We start from the raw sequence: 17,923 nt of genomic DNA on the forward strand, positions 1-17,923 counted from the left end.
AAACTCTGTGTGTTTGTGTTGTGTTCAACACTATTTTGTCTGTTGCAGATATGAATGAGGCTCATCTCATACCCCCCCCCATGTCTGTTTACTCATTTTTCTGACACACTTCAATTATAAAAAATATCAAATTCTATTATCTTCTTTCTCCTTTCTGTACTACTGTGTTCCTTTTACCCACCCATCCACTTTCTCTTTCTCCTCTTAAAACCTCAGAACAGTACCAGTCCACCTCTAGATGTTCTTTTTTTAAAAATGTAACTCCCTTAATATCTTTTGAAGGTATTATGATTTAAAGTGACATGTATTTCTTCTCCCTGTATTCGAATGTTAGCACTGCATTATCATACAGATCCTTCTAATTGTTCAAGTAAATTTGCCTTCCTAGGTTTCTCTGGACTCTTGGATTTGTATTTTTGAAGTTCTTGTTGAGCTCTGGTCTTCACCCAAAATGTTTGAAAGTCAGTCCTTTATTCCATAAAAATCTATTTTTCCCCCCATAGGGATTGTACTTAACTTTATGCAGGGTAAGGTATTCTTGGTTGTTGTACAGTAATCCCTCTCCTTTATAGTATGTGTGCTCTTAGGTCTTATGTAGTCTTAGCTATGGTTCCTTAACTCTTGAACTTCTTTCTAGATGTTTACAGTGTATTTTCTTTAATATGGAAACTCTGGATATTAGATATCTTATATTTTTTTTATTTTTCAGTCCTTTGATTTTGTTCTAATATTTCTTGCTGTTTCATGGAGTCATTGATTTCTGTTTGATCTATTCTAGTATTCAGGGAGTCTGTTACTTAGGTAAGGTATACCATTTTTTTCCTTTCCTGATTCTTTCCTCCAGAGCTTTTATTTCATTTAAAAAACTCTTTTGCTTTGCTTCTTCTAAGTATTCATGTAGTCCTTGTGGAAAAACTTGCTGTTTCCTTTGCTTTGTAATTACTATGGAGTTGCTTTCTCTTGGGCTGGGTTTTTGAGCATCTCTAGATCTACAGAGATTATTGGTTGGTGTCTTTTTTAGCTTGCTCATCTCTTCAGCTTCAGTTCCTGAATTAGGACTTTGTGCCAGACTGAGGATCTGCCCCCTGCTACACTTTTTGGGGGTGTACTCAGCCCTACTTGGTCTCACTCTAGGTTAGTTACTTCGTCTACTGATCTCCACTTTTTGAAGTTAGAACCCCCCCTGGGAATTTGAGATTCAGAATGCTGGTTCTTCAGGATTCTCAAAGGAGTCTTAGAGTAGAGAGGGACCTCAGAGCCTCTGGAGTCGCTGGGCTTCTGGCCTATTTGGGTCTTTCTTAATGTTGCCTTGCCTGCTCTTGTCTGCCTCTCTTCCAGTATTCCAGTGTCATCACTGTGGGTTTCAAATCACCCTGGTGATTTCTGATCATCCTGGGACTTCTTCAGGGGAGCCCACTGCTCCGGCTGCCTCTGGACACAGAGCCCTGTATAATACATGTATATCTGGCCTTTCTCTTATGCTAAGAGAATTCTGATTTATTTTCGTGAGCCGGCTAGTGAGCTTCTGAAGCAAACTTTTTGTGTAGCTCTGGAGTGGAAGATGCCGCTTTCTGTAGTGTCTCACTGGCTTTCTCATGTGTAGGCTTGGCAGTCTCTCCCTATTTAGGCTATCATCTTGGCCAAATTGATAATTATATTTGTAACAAATAGTCTTTAAGGCAAGTGGGCTTTGCCTCTCTTCAGAAGGCTTCTCAATTCAATTTACCACACACTTATTAAATACCTGTTATATGCGGAAAATTGCTCATTGTGGGGAAAAGACAGAAATAACTAAAATTCCCCCATAGTTTAATTAGCTCTGATACAGTGTCAGATGGAAGGCACCTAAGAGAAGTACTCCCAAAATATGATAAGATGTCTGAGGAATAAAAGATCATTTTCAGATGAGAGATTCAGTGAAGGCTTCACCAAGGAAGGAACATTTGAGTCAGGTCTTTTTTGAAGGGTGGGTAAGAGTTTGCCAGAGATTGTTGGAGGAGGCATCCTGATATGGGGGCTAGCATAAGGAAGCTTATAGAGGTGGGAAAACATGGGATTTGTTTGTGGAATTGGGGATTCTTCTCAGTTTCATTTGTTGGATCCATGCCCTACCCCAAACAAAGACAAAGTCAAAACAGGATGAACAGTCAAGCTTGCCAGAAGTGAGTATATGTGACGGGATAGATAGTATGAGAGAACGTTGCAGCATTATTAGTTAGTGGGCTTATCTTTTAGTCCACTGGTGTCAAACTCAAATAGAAACGGGCCACTAAATCCTGCAGTGATTGATCCCTGCTGGCAGCATATTGACTTAGAAAACCACATGTTAATGTCATCTATGTTTTGTTGTATTTTCATTTGCTTGCCAGCACTAGAGAGTGTTTTCATGTTTGATACTTCTGCTGTAGGCAGTAGGGAATCAACGAAGGGTTTAAGCAAAGGAGTGCAGGAAAGAAATTTGAAGAAATTTTGCCAAGTTAGCTTATAACTTGAGTGTTCCAGGGAAAAGTCTTTCTGACGTAAGAATCTTGGAATGCAGAATGTTTGCCGATTATTTTCCGTTATTTGGTCTGCATAATCGGAAACATTTTTCTATGTTCATGAGGAAATTCTGTATCTGATTGTACCCTATAAACATTACTAATTACTTTTGTAAGCAGCTATGTACCTAGGGGAACTAACTTTCCTAGCAAATTATAAGAACTGCTGACTTGCCTTATTTTATAATTCTGTGTTTCTCACAGGAACCTTAAAAAAAAAAGTGTAGCTGGTAGTAAGCCTACTAGCAAAGCTGCAAGGTTCTATCACCCTGTTTCAAGGCATTAAGGTTTCCTGAGGATTGGGTTAGCCTCAGTTGTGGGAGTGAATCCACAACTTAAACACATGATGGCTGGCTGTCATAGTGCAGCCACCACCCTCCCCTGCCCACCTGGCACACTCCCACACACTCATTTCTTCAGTTCACCTGTCTCTTGAATGAAGTTAGAGCAAATATTAAATCAGGGATGTCATGTGAAAAAGGAAGTAGACCTATTCTGTTTCACAGGGGATGCATGCCTACAGAGCAAAGATTATAGATACTTTCCATGCAGTATAAGAAAGGACTTCCAAATAACTAGGGCTATCCTCAAATGCAGGGGATGGCCTCAGGAGATAGCGAGTTCCCCATCCCTAGAAGTATCTGAGCATAGGTTGGAAGACTACCTGTCATGGATGACCGTGTAGGAATCTTTGATCTTAGCCTTGCTCAGGCAATTAGCAGAGGCATTCTGTATTGGGGGTGGGGGGAGCAGACACAGAACTCAGTGTTGAGTTGGGGTATGTAATTCATAAGATTACATTGCTGCCTCCCTTTAAGGGAGGCACATTGGGTACATATGGGTACTTTGCTAAATTTCTGCTCCCAAGTAGTAAAGAGGAGAATGCACCATTATGTAGTACCTTGCACAAGAGGAATAGAGCAAAATCTTGCCCATTAATTTGAGGCTTTCCAAGCAGCCTGAGATGGCTTGAAGGGAGAGTCCTGAGATACATGGCAGGGATCATAGAGTTAGAGCTGGAAGAGACATTGGAAGCCATTGAATCCAATCTTCTCCTTTGGCTGATGAGGAAATTGAGGCAGAGAAAGGATAAGTGACTTGCCCAGGGTCACACAGCTAGTAAGTGTCTGAGGAAGGATTTGAATTCTAAGTCCTGCACATTAGCTGGATATTTCTGGGTCAGTGGAATGGCAGATGGGGTTTTAGAAATATTATCAGGAAGTCTAAAATTTTATTCTCTATCATTATGTTGAGGTTCAAAGATGACAGAATGTTTTTGTAGTACTCCAGAGTTTATGAAACACTTCTTTCACAACAGCCCTCTAAGGTAGGTAGTAAAGATACTATTCTCTCCATATTACAGTTAAAGAAACTAAGGATCAGGGAAGTGGAGTGACTTGGCTGGTGCATTGCTGGATCAGACTAGCATGTCTGGTGCTCTTTCCACTTTAAGACCGGGTGCTTCTCAAGATGATCAAGGCCTCCATTTTTTTTTTCTTCTAACCTCCTGCCTTTGTTACTTTGTTTTTGTTCTGTTGTGAGCAGTTTTGTAATAACGGAGGAAACAAAATCCAAGCTACGCGACGTATTTGCAAGGCATGCAGTTGCAGAACAAATTGGGTCCAGGGTCCCCTCATTAGGCACAAGAACCTTGAACAGAGATTTACAAAGGTTTTTAATAGTAAAATACAGTTACTATTTTAGGGACTTTTCAGAGTTTGGGGAGTCTGGTTGCAATTCCTGCATCCTGCAAAACAGTAATAACAGTGATGAATGACTTCCCTGACATTACATGACTTAACTCTAGCATCTATATAAAATGTTATGATAGAAAATGAAGTCAGTTTGGTTTTCTCAATTTGTGTAAGCCAGTTCTATAAGATTTTTAACATGGTCGTAGTCAGCCGAGTGTACAAACATGAGCCTCTCTGGGACTAGACTGGAGTGGGCTTTAATGCAGCAAGTAATGCAAAGTCTAAAAAGAATTGTAAGGCAGAGGGCAGTAAGGGCCCATTTACCAAGGGTGAGTACCAGTCCATTTCCCTGTAGCCAAGAGAATCAAGAAGAGGGATTCCACCAGGGGCTATCTGGGATGGCTAGTTGTGTTTCTGTTGTAACGTGTTGAATTAGATAAAGGTTAGTTTCGATTTTTTCCTGATTGTTTAATGTATGATAAACAAGACTGATTGATTGTAGCACAGGTCCCTCCTTGTGAAGCTATAATAAGGTCCAAGTAAGACCATACAATTTGTAAGACCATTTATGTTAATGAATCGACCTCAGTTTGGAGGGAGGAGGTGGACTGCTCACTTGTGGCTTGTGTGAGTTTCTCAGTTTCAAGTGAAAGGTTCCTAGCAGCCTACTCCAATGCAAGAACCCAGTATATGGAATTAGGAACCAAAGGAACTCCATTTCCTTTCCATGTAGTTTTACAAAGTTTTGGATTGTAGCCATATTCTTCTTAGCTAGGGTCTTCTCTCTCTCTCTCTCTCTCTCTCTCTCTCTCTCTCTCTCTCTCTCAGCCAACACCCCAAGTGCCTTTTGCCAGCTATGAAGCCACTAAAGGTCAGGTTGCCAAGAAAAACAATAAAAACATTATTTACGTGCTCTTCTTATGGGAGGTGGTACTTACACTGGTGCAGTGGCACACAGGGAAAGGGTCTGCTTTAGTGACACTAGGAAACTGGACTCTTTCAGTGCGATTCACTATATCACCCAGACCCAAAGTGGCATTAATCCCTTCCTTCTGCTTAACACATATTGGGGGAATGTAAGCAAGGGGTCGATACAGGTAGTGCAGTATTCCAACTCTTATAAGCTGTGGTGGAATCATTAAGCAGTACAAAGAATTTACTGTTTTCTAGTTCAGCTAAGGTAGTAGCTTGAGGAGCTGTCCAGTTGGGTTGTTTTTCTCTGGGTATATTTAGCCAGCATAAAAGGATAAAAGGGGCCCATAAGTCAAGGGGATTTACCACCCCCTCCTGAGACCTGCAGACCATCTCTGGCAGTCCTGGTGAATTGCAGTATGGTCTCCGTATCCATAATGGGAAGGACTGTCCATGAGCCAAGGTTCCCTTGATGTATATGATTGCAAACCCAACACTCATGAGGCCCAGTGGCTTTGAGGTGATACAAAGTATAACCTAACTCCCTCTTCCCCCACAGTGAAGATTGCTGACAGCATTAAGTCTTCTCCAGGCTTCCTGAGAGGAGCAGATAGGGAAGGAAAAGGCCACAAATAGAATAGCACAAATCAAACAAAGCAAAAACATTATGAAACGATACAGGGTGGGGGTAGATTTCTCATGAGAGTTATGTATCCAGGAATTCTTTCCCTTGATCTTGGTTATTGTTGGAGTGATCAGTAGCACCTGGAATAGCCCTTCCCCAAGAGGGCTGGGTTCTATTGGTGTGCTGGAAATTCTTTTTTTTTTTTCAATTTTAATTTTAATTTTTTAATTTTTTAGGCAATTTGGGGGTAAATGACTTGCCCAGGGTCACAGAGCTAGTAAGTGTGAAGTGTGTGGTCTGAGGCTGGATTTGACCTCAGGTCCTCCTGACTTCAGGGTCAGCGCTCTATCCACTGCGCCACCTAGCTGCCCCCGGAAATTCTTGATGTAGACCTCATCTCTTGGTCAAAAGTCATGTATTGAAAAGTCTAAATGTCTGGTTTGTACTGCCGTTCCTACATCGTGGAGTTCTTGCAGCTGGTTTGTAATTCCTGTATGTAAGAAGCAACAGAAGTATCTCCTCCTGATAGAGATGTGTGTACTGCAGGAAAAACTCTTTTTTGGATGGGGTGGGGGGTGCCAGAAAAGGAGATATGTGTAATTACCTCCTCAGTTTGAAGGACAGATAGAACAAAGCCTGCGGAATTATATCAGGCCACTTCAGATGGATTTCAGCACGCAACTAGTAGCCATAAACTAGGGGACTGAAAATTATAACAGGAAATGAGTGTACTAAGGCCATGAGTATCACAAATCAGAATCCCCTTCTTCCTTAAATGCCTTAAAAGTTGAACAAACTTAGATAAGCAGTCACAATTCCATATATTCCTTAAAGAGATAAACTATGTTAAATAGACTCTGTAGGTACACTAAGTCAGGTTATAGATTAAACCACTTAGAGGGCTCACTTTGTACTAATTAGAGAGGAGAGGTTTACATATCACCAATGTTACTGAGAAAACCCAGTGAACATAACAAAAGGCCAAAGTAGTACAGTAATGATCATCAACTCTCCTTGTAACTGGTAAACACTCTCAATGGTCATTTAATCAGTGCATTTCATCTTGAGTCCCAGAGGCCCTGTGTAGTCATCTGGTCCCTAGAAACATCTTCCCTGGACATTCTGGAATAGATATTGTCCTCAGGGAAGCTCCAAAAGGGCTTCTAGGAGATTTGTTTCTGTGGTTCCGAGTCACTTGCAAAGATTCCTAGGTAATTCTGCTAGAATCTGCCAGTAACAAGACTTAATACGATTTAGTGCAACCTTCCAAATTTGCTTTTCCAGTAATTGTTCATGTGGCAAAAACAGATTCGACTGTAGGGATTGAATCTTCTTAACAACAGAGCTGTAAGAACAACAAATCAGGAACTCATAATTCACTGGGCAGCTAGATGGCACATTTGATGGAATGCCAAACTTGGAGTCAGGAAGACTCATCTTCATGAATTCAAATCTGCACTTAGACACTTACTAGCTATTTGACCCTATTTGCCTCAGTTTCCTCATCTGTAAAGTTAGCCGGAGAAGGAAATGCCAAACCACTTTAGTATCTTTGCCAAGAAAACCCAAATGGGGTCACAGAGAGTTGGACACAACTGAAATGACTGAACGACGACAAATTGACCGGAAACAATGTAATCCACAGGCTGAAGAAAGAGGACCTGTCTTGTAAATGAGCCCTCCTTCCCCATATATTATCACACAGATACTTTAAAGTAGGGGGAAAGATGATTTAAAATTCTTTACAATTATCAATGTAATTTTGTATGTAAAAATCATAATCTAATTTTGAGATTTATTACCAAAACATACCTAAGGCCTGTCAATCCCATTAGAAACATTTGGAAGCCAGGGCGTATGTGTATGTCCTGGATCTTAGAGAAAACAGTCCAGTCTCATTGCTTTCCCAAAGTTTACTACTCCATTAAATTAAAAAAAAAAAAAAAAAACAAACTTTATCTTTGTCCTATCTCTTATTTTCAGGGTATACTTATTATCCTCATATCATCTTGAAGGAATGAGGTACTTTAAAGACCTACTCTTACACATAAATATATAACTTTTAGCAAAGGAATGGCAAACCCAAGAACTCATTTACCTAGTTACATAGGTAAATAAATAAATAATGATTAACAGCAGTAAGATCTTTTGTACTTGTGTCCTATTATGGTAACTCAGATATTTTAGTATTGATCTATTCAATGACAAACTTACACTGTTCACCTGCCCTAGTTACAGAAATTTGCTGTGAAAGGAAGAGAGGGACCCGGTTACGACGCTATCAAGACTTCCATCACGGACACAGATTGATCTGACACGAGCCATAACGGGGAAAACTCCCTTAGTTCTGTTTGATTCCAGGCAAGGGTCATAGTTAACAGGCAGTAATGCAGCAGAGTTCCACATTTACTTAAAAGCCAGGCTCAGAATTAACCAGGTGGGATAATTTCCTACTCAGAAAGGAAATATCACAGTGGGGAAACTGAGTGAGGAGGCTCCTACCTTTGCCTATGCTAAGGCTGTCCCCTCAACTTTTCCCAGAGACAGGCATTTACCTGTAGCAGTCTTTGGATAGCACTCCCTTTGGGCAGCAAATGGCATCTCCCTTGAATGGCAGGCTATTGGCCTCATGACAGTTCAGACAGTCATAACTGAAATAAAAACTTAGAACAATATCAGATTATGGTCCCATAAGATTTTACCTCAAATACCAAGATTTCACTAATCACAGCTTAGGGTCAGGATATTATTATTGCTTTTATATTCTAGTAATAGTTAAAAATAAGTGCAAATATAAGAACATTTCATATATCCTTCATTTATAAATTAAGAATAATCACATTTGGGAGTTTCACATATCCAGTGAATAATTGATTCACAATCCCCAGAAAATTTATCCGTATTGCCTATTAACCCCTAAGGCAAAATGAAATCTCCAAATCTAAAGTTTGTTGTTACTAAATTGGCTCAAAGATGTAACTTCACTCCATACTAATTATGAACAATTACAGTTTCATAATTTTCATTAATGGTAGCCAAATGATCGTAGAGGAAACTCACTCTTCACTAAAAGCAAACCCTTAAGTTTTCCCAGTCTGACTGGGAGTGGTCCTAGGGTCTCAAATTTCAGCAGGTGGTCAGCAGGGCTGATAAGGTCTTTTGACCCAGGCCAAGTAGAAGGTCTCTAAGGAACTTCACAGATAAGAATAATTTAAGGGGTCTGTGGTATTTTTCTCCAAACAGTAAATTATTATTATCCATTTTAAAGCAAATATACCCCATTAAATATTTAACAGTTTTCAAACATTTTTACCACATTATTTTAACAGCTCAATTTACATTTTAACAACATTCAGATTAAAAGAGCAGTTACTTTTCTAACAACATTTCTGATACAGTGATTTACCAAATTTCACAATGTAAGAAAATTTAGAAACATAATAATAGCAACATATACAATATTATGAATTTGAAACATGAAACAAAAATTTATTACTGGTCAGATGCTATTAATTCAGTCAAATGTACTTCCAGATTATCTTACATAGAAATTACCACTGTTGGCATTTTATACCAGTCACATCTAAAACCCAATATGGAGTAATTATATTCAATTAAAGAAATAATGAGGATAGTTAACATTTATATAGTGTGTCCTGTATGCCAGGCACTGTGTTAAAGCACTTCACAATCATGTGATCCTCATAACAACCCTGGGAGGTGGATACTGTTATTATTATCCTTCTACAGATTAGGAAACAGAGGTGAAATAATTTGCATAAAGTCACACAGCCTAGACCTTCCATTGTTCACTGTGCTTACTTCCAGTTTGAGAAGGATTCTAGTTTGGAACGAGGTTGTGAGTGAAAAATTGGGTGGCCTTCAGTCCTCTCTGCTGCTCACTATGACTGAGAGCAGTGGTGACCCCCTGCCAGAGACTCCAAGATCATCAGAGTTACCATGAAGACCTAGAATGGAAAAGAGGAATTTGGTGCTCCTGAGATCACCTTTGTTCAGCCCTGCTGGACAGAGTATTAACTACTATGTCAGGTTTGGAATTTGGAGTAGGGGCTGATGTGTTCAGCACACCAAGAGTGTAGAACCTATTATAGCAGATATCTGAAAATCCATGCCTTGGGCAGAACCTTCCATTTGTCTTCTGCACAAGGAGAGGGATGCAGTCACTAAGCCAGGATGCTAATCTCACTACACAGATGATGCTTAACAGTCTCCTTTTGCTGCAGATCCTCTGCTTCAAGAACAGATGAGACAACTGCTCCCAGCTTTCCTCCAAGAAATGCAGAACCTGGTACATTATCATCAGTGTCCAACCGCAAGCAATTTGGGCCTTGTTCCAGATTCATCAGGGTTTATAGACTTTAGCAGCAGAAGCCCTAGGGCTCATGCCAATATTTATTCCTGGTCTGGGAAGACTGGGAAACACTGGAGGCTGACAGGAATTACTGTGTATATCTCTGCATCTGGTGTAAAAACACAAATCTTTCATTAGGAACTACAGAACTTGGACACCAACAGTTGACTCAACAAATGTTGTGGGCCCTTGCTGGGGCAAATTCTCAGAAATTACAAAATCTGTAAGACAGATTAAGCAGCAACTGGAATAGCTCAGCTCAGTAGGTTTCTTCAACTGTGAAGCAAACTTCCAAGCTTTATTAATAGCAGCAGGAGGAGATGTCAGTGCAGCCATTGAAAGATTATTGGGCTCCCAGTCATCAACACCATTTCTGTAACTTGAAAAGATGCAATTTATTTTTTATAATGACTTAATTCTTTAAAATATCTGCTTTATTTAATTTTGGCTTGGAATCTTGTCCTGTCATAAAACCGAAACTGATGCAATGCATTTTGAGATGGAGTATAGTAGTTTGTTTTGTTTTCTTTTCAGACAGTGGGAATCAGTGTTTTTTACTCTTTGCTCTATATTTATTGTGATTTTTTGGAAATAAATACTGGCTTGTACAGTAGGTGAACAGGTTTTATCCTGCAAGTATTCAATTTATTTGCTTTTTAAAACATTGGCCTGTGGTAGTATTTTATGTAGAATAAAAAATATTAAGAAGAAACAAATTATTTGTGTACAATATTGCTTTTTGTAACTCAGATATGCATTTTTGCTAGCAAAGTGCTGTAAGATTTATGCCTTTACAGTTTTTATTTCATTTGTATAACACACAAAATGTCCATTTAAACTGCATTTTGAGAAACATGTATTGCAGTAAGAATAACTGAGCAAGATTGATGTAATCACGAAGAGTGAGAACAGTGAAATACATATGAAGACATATTTCCCCGATTGTGTAGAATCTTACAATAGCTTTAATAAACATCTTTCAGTAAAAGTGCAATTTAGGCAAGTTCATTTAAAATATAATAAAAATTATGATCCTGGATAATTATTTAAGTATACATTTATTGTACAGAAACCTACACTGTAACATTGTCTCAACCTTCAGAAGTTGATTGTAAATTCCCTGTTACTCTTTAGTGCAGACTAAAGATGCACCGTCATCTCAGAAAGCACTTTTGCCTAAGGCTTTTCAGCTTTCCAGTAGCTATTCAACATGTGTTACGATTTATAATTAGAAATATTGCTTTTACTCTAAGTTGGTGATATTTCAATTTTTAACCAAAGAAAATAGTATCTTTTTGGATTTAGATAATGGTATCTTTTGGGTTTATCAACTCTTTCTCTTGTGCACAGATAATACATGAATTAAAAATGAAAAAAAGAAAGGTTATGAGATTAACCAGTACAGTCATGGGTCCTGATGTCTTGGGTCTTCCCATTGACCAGGCTTCAGGTCCCATTATTCTGTCATTCTTTGTGGCTTAGAAGAACAACAGAAATTAGTTAGTAATATATTCTGTATTAGACAGTTAGATGCATCAGTCTTTTAATTTAATCATACTCATAAATGCAGGGAATTATTATTTACCCATATTCATCTAACAACTCACTAGTTGTGGTTTCTTCTTACTTTAGGCAAAATGAAATTAATCCAAGTTTGATTGAAAAAAACAAAACCTCACAGTATCAGATGACAAATCCCATCTCTATGTGAAACCCTGTGAAATTGCATAGGGCATATATGGTATTGAAATATGTAAGGTTTTAAAGACCAGAAATGCTTTTGATAGCAGAGATTAGGTTGGGATTTATGGGTGGTGCTGCTTGTCTAAATCCAGTATATTTTCTATTTTTCCTAGGGGTAGCTCCTCACATTTAAATGTCCAGGAGATGGTAGAGGGTGTGTGTGTGTGGGTGTGTGTGTGTGTGTGTGTGTGTGTGTGTGTGTGTGTGTGTGTATTGAAATCACCCCAAGAAGATTGGGACATTGTGCTGTCTAGTTTGTGGGCTTCCATAATCTGACAGTGATTGCAGCTGTGAGAAATATTGTAATATCATTTCTTGCCAGTCACTTAGTCATTCTCTTAGCTCCTGCTTAGGAGTTCCTAATAGATAGATACTTGAAGACGTAGAGACACTGTCCACCATTCCTTTACTTCCTTTAAGTATTTTGTTTAGCTCTCCAAGAAGCTCAGTGAGCCTGGTTGCCTTTCAGGGGACTGAACAGCTGAGTGACTTTCCTCTGAAGAGAAGCCCTCAAGCTTTTTGTAAAGTTTTTTTTTTTTTTTTTTTCTGATTTTCACTCTGCTTTTGTTATCTTTCAGATTTTGCAAGAGAGGGGTTCCAGGATGTGAAGACCACAGTATTGAGAACTGAAGAATTTTCACTTTTTTTCCTCCCAAAATACAACGAATTGCCATGTTGAAGAGGCTCAGCTGTAAGAAGAAACCTGCTTTAGACAATTTTCTATTGAGATCTGGGTTTGAATTTGAATCTTTTTTTGGGGGCCCATTGAAGTAGTATGAGACGGAATTGCCTGGCTGAGAGCAGAGTGAAGAAATCACTCTTTGGCAGAATGCACAGAGAATGTGTGTGTTCAGCCTGGTGCTGGCACGTGGCAGGACTGGCCCTGGGTGGAACAAGCACGTACCCTGAATTCTTCCCCAGGTCTATCTGTGCAGGACTGAGGCAGAAAGATCCTATAATGATTGGTGTGAAGTGATTTTTTTTAACCTTTCTTTTTTTTTCTTTGGTATTAATCATTGAGGATAGTTTAAAGGACAATGTACTTGGTGCTACATATTACAACCCTTAAATGCAGATGTTTGGGGCCTTCACTGTTAGGAAATGCTTGGCAGCCCCAATTTACTGTCTTACACTGTTTGGTCACCCCATCCAAGCTTTAGGAGATCAAATGATATCAGAATGTAATATGTTCAACACCAGGCAGCAGGAACATGCAAGTGAGAGGCTGGCTGGATTCAGCCATCCAGTCTTATTGTATGCATTTAGTTGGGAGCTTACCTTTCCCTTCAAAGTGAAGCTCCTAATAAGAGAAGATTCTTTTTGTCGCTACTTCCTGAACACCTCTTATCTTAGTAACTAATTCCTCTAACAAAAATTAAGCTTCCATCCCAGCTAAATGTTGGATTAGGAAAAAAACAAAAACAAAATTTCTTAATAAGTACTTTCCAGTTAAGAAAACTTTGTATTCTCTGCCCCTCCTCCCTTTAAAAAAAAAGAAAGTATATCTCATTTACCAAATGTTCCTGTTTTAACTTTCTAGAAATGCCTAAAAGTGTTGAGAATTTTTTGGATTAGGTTAAGTGATCTAATGAAAGGTACATGTTTTGTCTAAAATTACATAGATTGGTTGGTGGAAATTGCCGACCTCCATCAAGGCATCTGTTGTCCTAGTGATCTCCATTGGGATTGGGGAGGTGTTTTGCACAGATTTTCACTTGATTTCTTGAGTTTAAAATCTGGATTGAATTGAAAAATTCAGGATGTTTACAGTGCATCATATATCTCTCTTCCTCTTTCATTTTCTTTGTAAAACTATGCAGTTCTCTCTAGAATCGTAGGGATGTTTGAAATCTCACACAAAACCAGGACAGGATATGCTAGCCTTACATGAGATTGGAGCTGTTAGTGTTCTTTTAACAAAAAAAAAAAAATCTGTTAGCATGCCTTTTAAACAGATTAAACTCAAGTAGTAGTGCGAAACTAGTTTTCTAAAGCTCTGTTTGGTAAGGTAGAGATGTGAGTATCTAGAATGAGCAAACTCTTTGCTCCTGATTGACAGCTGTTTCTAAAGGGAAGGTGTAAGAAAACTGACCCTCAGAATTGCTGACATTTACACTTTGGAGGATGTCTAGAATTTTAAGGCTTTTAAAATTGTTGCATTTCAAAATATTTCCTGAAATGTTTCTTCCACCCCTTCCTCTTGCCAGTGACATGTTCAGCAAAGTTCTTGAGCATTGAGGACTTACCTCCCTTTTTTACAAAGTTTGTTGTATATTATTATTAAAAAGGGTTTAGCTTAAACTATTTGTAAAAAAGCAAAAACAAAAATATTTCTTACAAAGCAGATTTAGTAACAGGCTAAATAATTTTTTTTTCACCCAGCTGAGGCATGGAAGGATTTGTAGTATGTTTTTCCACTTGGACATGCTCTCTGCAGAAAGCTGCTAGCTGCTTAGCATTCATTTGACTAGTGATATTGAGAGGAAAGGTTTGTGGTGTTTTGTTTTTTTTTAAGATATTAAGACTTAACTAAAATTTATTCTAAAGGGGATATTTATACTTTTATACTTTTTTAGGTATCCATATTTTATCAGCTTAAAGTTCAATGCCTAAGTTTCCCCCTGAAAATAGCAAATAATAATGTATATTTACAGATAAGCATAACAGCTGTTAGTGTCTTAAACTGCATCTAAAAGTCTCTGCTGCCAAAGTCCCAGGGTAAGCATCTGGGGCTGGAGATTGATTACATTGAGCTCCATCTGTGGTCTTGGGAGTCCTCTGCCCCCATCAAGGCACTGGTTTTGCTCTTATGAGCCAGGCAGAGCAAGCTCAGCATTCCATTTCTTGGCTTGGTTTTATTTGCCTTAGGGAGCAAGAGTCATGGTTCCCAGGAGTAAGGATCGCATAGTGCCTGCCTCTTGTCATCCACATTCCAATCACTGCACAAGAAGGGTATTTTAATTCCTTTCTTTTGACCAAGCAACTGTAGTAGGACTTTTCAGGACTGGTTATAGTCAGCAGACCTGAAAGAGAAAGAGAGAGCACTAGAAAGAAAGCATGTAGATTTCTTGGAAGTAGAATTTGCTAAGTAGTCCAGAATTGAAGAATTTCCTTCATGGAGTGACTTTATACTGGAATACTTTGCCATTGTTCATCTGCTTCTCCCCATGGCATTGCCTGCCTTTTTGCCTCCGCTATTCCACTGTTTGGGGGTGGGGGTGGAGGGGAAGGAGCACCATTTAAAAATGAAATTTTACTGATACCTCATAAAGTTATTATTGTTATGTCTGTCTCTTTGGCTGAAAAGAAAAACGATGACTACAAATGACAGTTTCCCAAATTTCATGGGAAATTTCTAAACTCATTTGAAAGGATTTTTTTGGAAGAAAGAAAAAAACTTCTAATTTCCCTTACTAAGTAGCGCATTCTCATGGCCCATGAAATCACACCTTAGGCCAGGGTTATTTCTCCCCTAGAACTCCCAGGGACCTTCTGTAATAGCTGTTTTATTCCTTGTGTTTTTGAAATCTTGTATCCAAGACTAGGTACGGATAACTGCCTCCAGAAGAGGCCTGCCATGTGCACCTGGCTTATCACTCTAACGACTGTTAGGATTTTCACACCTGCCACTATCTCCCAGTCAGAAGAGTATTAGGCTATAGAAATGCTGGTGTCTGGTCTGCATTGGTGAATCCTCTCTGTCCAGCTGTGGGTAAGAGCAGTTTGCCATAGGTTTCTTTCACCCAAACTGTCCTCTGAAGCATAAATTCTCATTCAATATCTTCTGTATAAACTAGCAGAAAAGCTACTTCAGGAAATTCTGTACCATCGTTGGAAAGATTTTTACTAAAATTCCATGAAAAACTAATTAGCCTATAGCTTTCCTGCCAGTATCAGGGTACAGATGTGACCTTCAGGAGTCTAGGGTATTTCTCATAGAGTTGCTGGTCAAATCTTGTTGCTCTTTTAATTTTATAATGCCCATGAAAATCTTAATTGATTCTTATTAGTTGACCGGTCCAGTAGTCCAGGGGTTCTTCTTTCAGAACTTGAACTATAGAGCCTACTGCTGCTGCTGCTGCAGCTGGAGAAAAATGGGAGTTTAAGATGTGCTCCTGGTACCACCCTGTTGCTCTATAGTGAATTCTTTATTTTCTGGCCCTAATTACACAGAAACTGAAGTCCAAGCAGGTGGGAGGGAGTGGAACAGAAAGCCGAGCATTTCCAGAGAGGGAGGTGTCAGTCTCTATCAGTTCTGGGGCTTAACTCAGGAATGATGCTTTGGCCATTATTTCAGGCTGTTCCCCATTTTTCCAGAAACCCCTTGAAAAAGCCAAAGGGTTAATCCTTAGAACATGCTTTGAAATAGGGGCTCCCCTGTGGGTCCAAAGAACACTCAGAAAAACAGTTGTCATCACTGTGTCCCCACGTAGGGTTTACCTACTGGCTGATAGCAGTCTCCAGTGACTGTCTTCCTCAAAGGCAATGGCCTATTGGGTCTGACTGCCCTGGCAACAACTTTGGCCTTTCTGCCTGACTGGGACTAAAAAGGGCTAATTCTGCACCATCGTGGGGTTTTTTAGTTGTTTTATTTTTGTTGTTATCTGTCCTAAGGAACTCGCACTTTTGCTGCAGTGGATAATGTTAAGGGCTAACACTTTCCAGGTCTGTCTTTGGGGACTATGTGTCTGTCTGTCTACAATTAGAAATGGTGCTCAAACTTACTTTGAAAGAGTAGCTGCTGCCTTTAAAAAAAAAAAAAGACAAAACCCAATAACTTTGGATCAGATGCACATGCCCTTGGGGAAGACTAGGTCTCCATAGGGTCTGATTTATTGATACCACTGTCCTTTGGTCATTGGGGGGAGGAGAGATTTCTTTGCCTTCTTCCCTCTCTGTCCCTCTTTTTTCCTCTTCTTACCTTCCATTTCTGAATATCTGTCTGTCACTGCAACCTGTTTGAATTTCAGGTGATAGGCGAGAAGATTGGGATGATGCCTTTCCTCTAAACACTCCCCCAAACCTCCCATCCCTTCTGATTGACTGAACCAATCCTGGAACCTCCAGCTTGGCTTTGAGCTCTGAGTTGCTTCTCTGGACTTAGTACTTTGGCACTGTTGCTACTAGAGTTGCCACTGTGAGGTGATTGGTCTGAAATGATAACCAGTTTCAAGGCACCTCCCCTTGAAGGCCTGAATAATTGTGATAGGGGCCGGGCATTTTTTTTGCTTTACTTGGTACTCTTTCTCCGTTTTGGAGATCTGACCAAGATGCTTATGCACAAGTTCGGCCCTGGCTAGTAGAGCAGTGGTTCCCCAAGGATGTGGACCATTTCCTTGGTTCAGACCCTGGGGACACTGGAAAGGGATGTATGTTTCTGACTACTCTTTTCTTTCCTTCCCCAAAGGCTACTGAGCTGCTGCTGCTCCTAGACAAGACTGCTCAGTTAAGGCTCGTCTTCATTTGGGCTGGACTTGAGTGAAGGCTCTTCCTGTGAGCCTCCCAGTTCTTGTCAAGTGCTCCCATTTTCTCATGGGTTTGCTAGGGAGAAAATTATCCATTTGGCTGTGTTTTTCAGTGCCCACCACTTTCCTGAGGTTATGTCTGTGATGCTTTATTTCCCAGCTAGCAAATTAGCAATAAGTCTTCATTTCACTCTTTTTAAAGTGTTCTTATCGCAGCAGAGCTTGGAGCCGAGAGTGGGCTCTGGCTCCTGGGCTTTAAAGTTGCATCAAGGTTAAACTTAGAAGCAGCACCTAGTGCACATGGGAAGTTGTATCTAAGCAGCCCATCCAGAGGAGTCTGGGAGGGAACCTTACCTGGGGCTCCCTCCTTTGTCCAAAGAGGGAAGGGGCTGCCCGCTGTTTCCAGAACAAATATGACAAAATGTGTGGGTGTTTTTTAACCTCCTTTTCATAACACTAAGCTTATTGTGAATTGTAAATTGCATGAAATAAACCTGTTTTCCCTTTTAAAACTTTGGTTTGATCTGAAAATGTTTTCTGTCCGTCTCTTGTGTTTCTACCTGTTTTTATTC

At 39.6% G+C, this 17,923-nt stretch overlaps 1 protein-coding gene across 2 annotated transcripts in view; it reads left to right on the top strand.

Annotated features, from left to right (window-relative positions):
• The window catches only part of LOC114043743 (BTB/POZ domain-containing protein KCTD5), a 94,854-nt gene extending 76,991 nt beyond the window's left edge, over positions 1 to 17,863 (top strand). For both annotated transcript variants that reach the window (XM_027862921.1, XM_027862922.1), the window contains one exon: positions 12,465 to 17,863. In XM_027862921.1, coding sequence (XP_027718722.1) covers positions 12,465 to 12,494 — 30 coding nt within the window. In that variant the 3' untranslated portion in view covers positions 12,495 to 17,863. The remainder of the gene's footprint in view (positions 1 to 12,464) is intronic.
• The last annotated feature ends 60 nt before the right edge of the window (positions 17,864 to 17,923 follow it).

This window comes from Vombatus ursinus, unplaced genomic scaffold, assembly GCF_900497805.2.
Source record: "Vombatus ursinus unplaced genomic scaffold, bare-nosed wombat genome assembly UNPS02014770.1, whole genome shotgun sequence".
In the NCBI taxonomy this organism is placed as follows: domain Eukaryota; kingdom Metazoa; phylum Chordata; class Mammalia; order Diprotodontia; family Vombatidae; genus Vombatus; species Vombatus ursinus.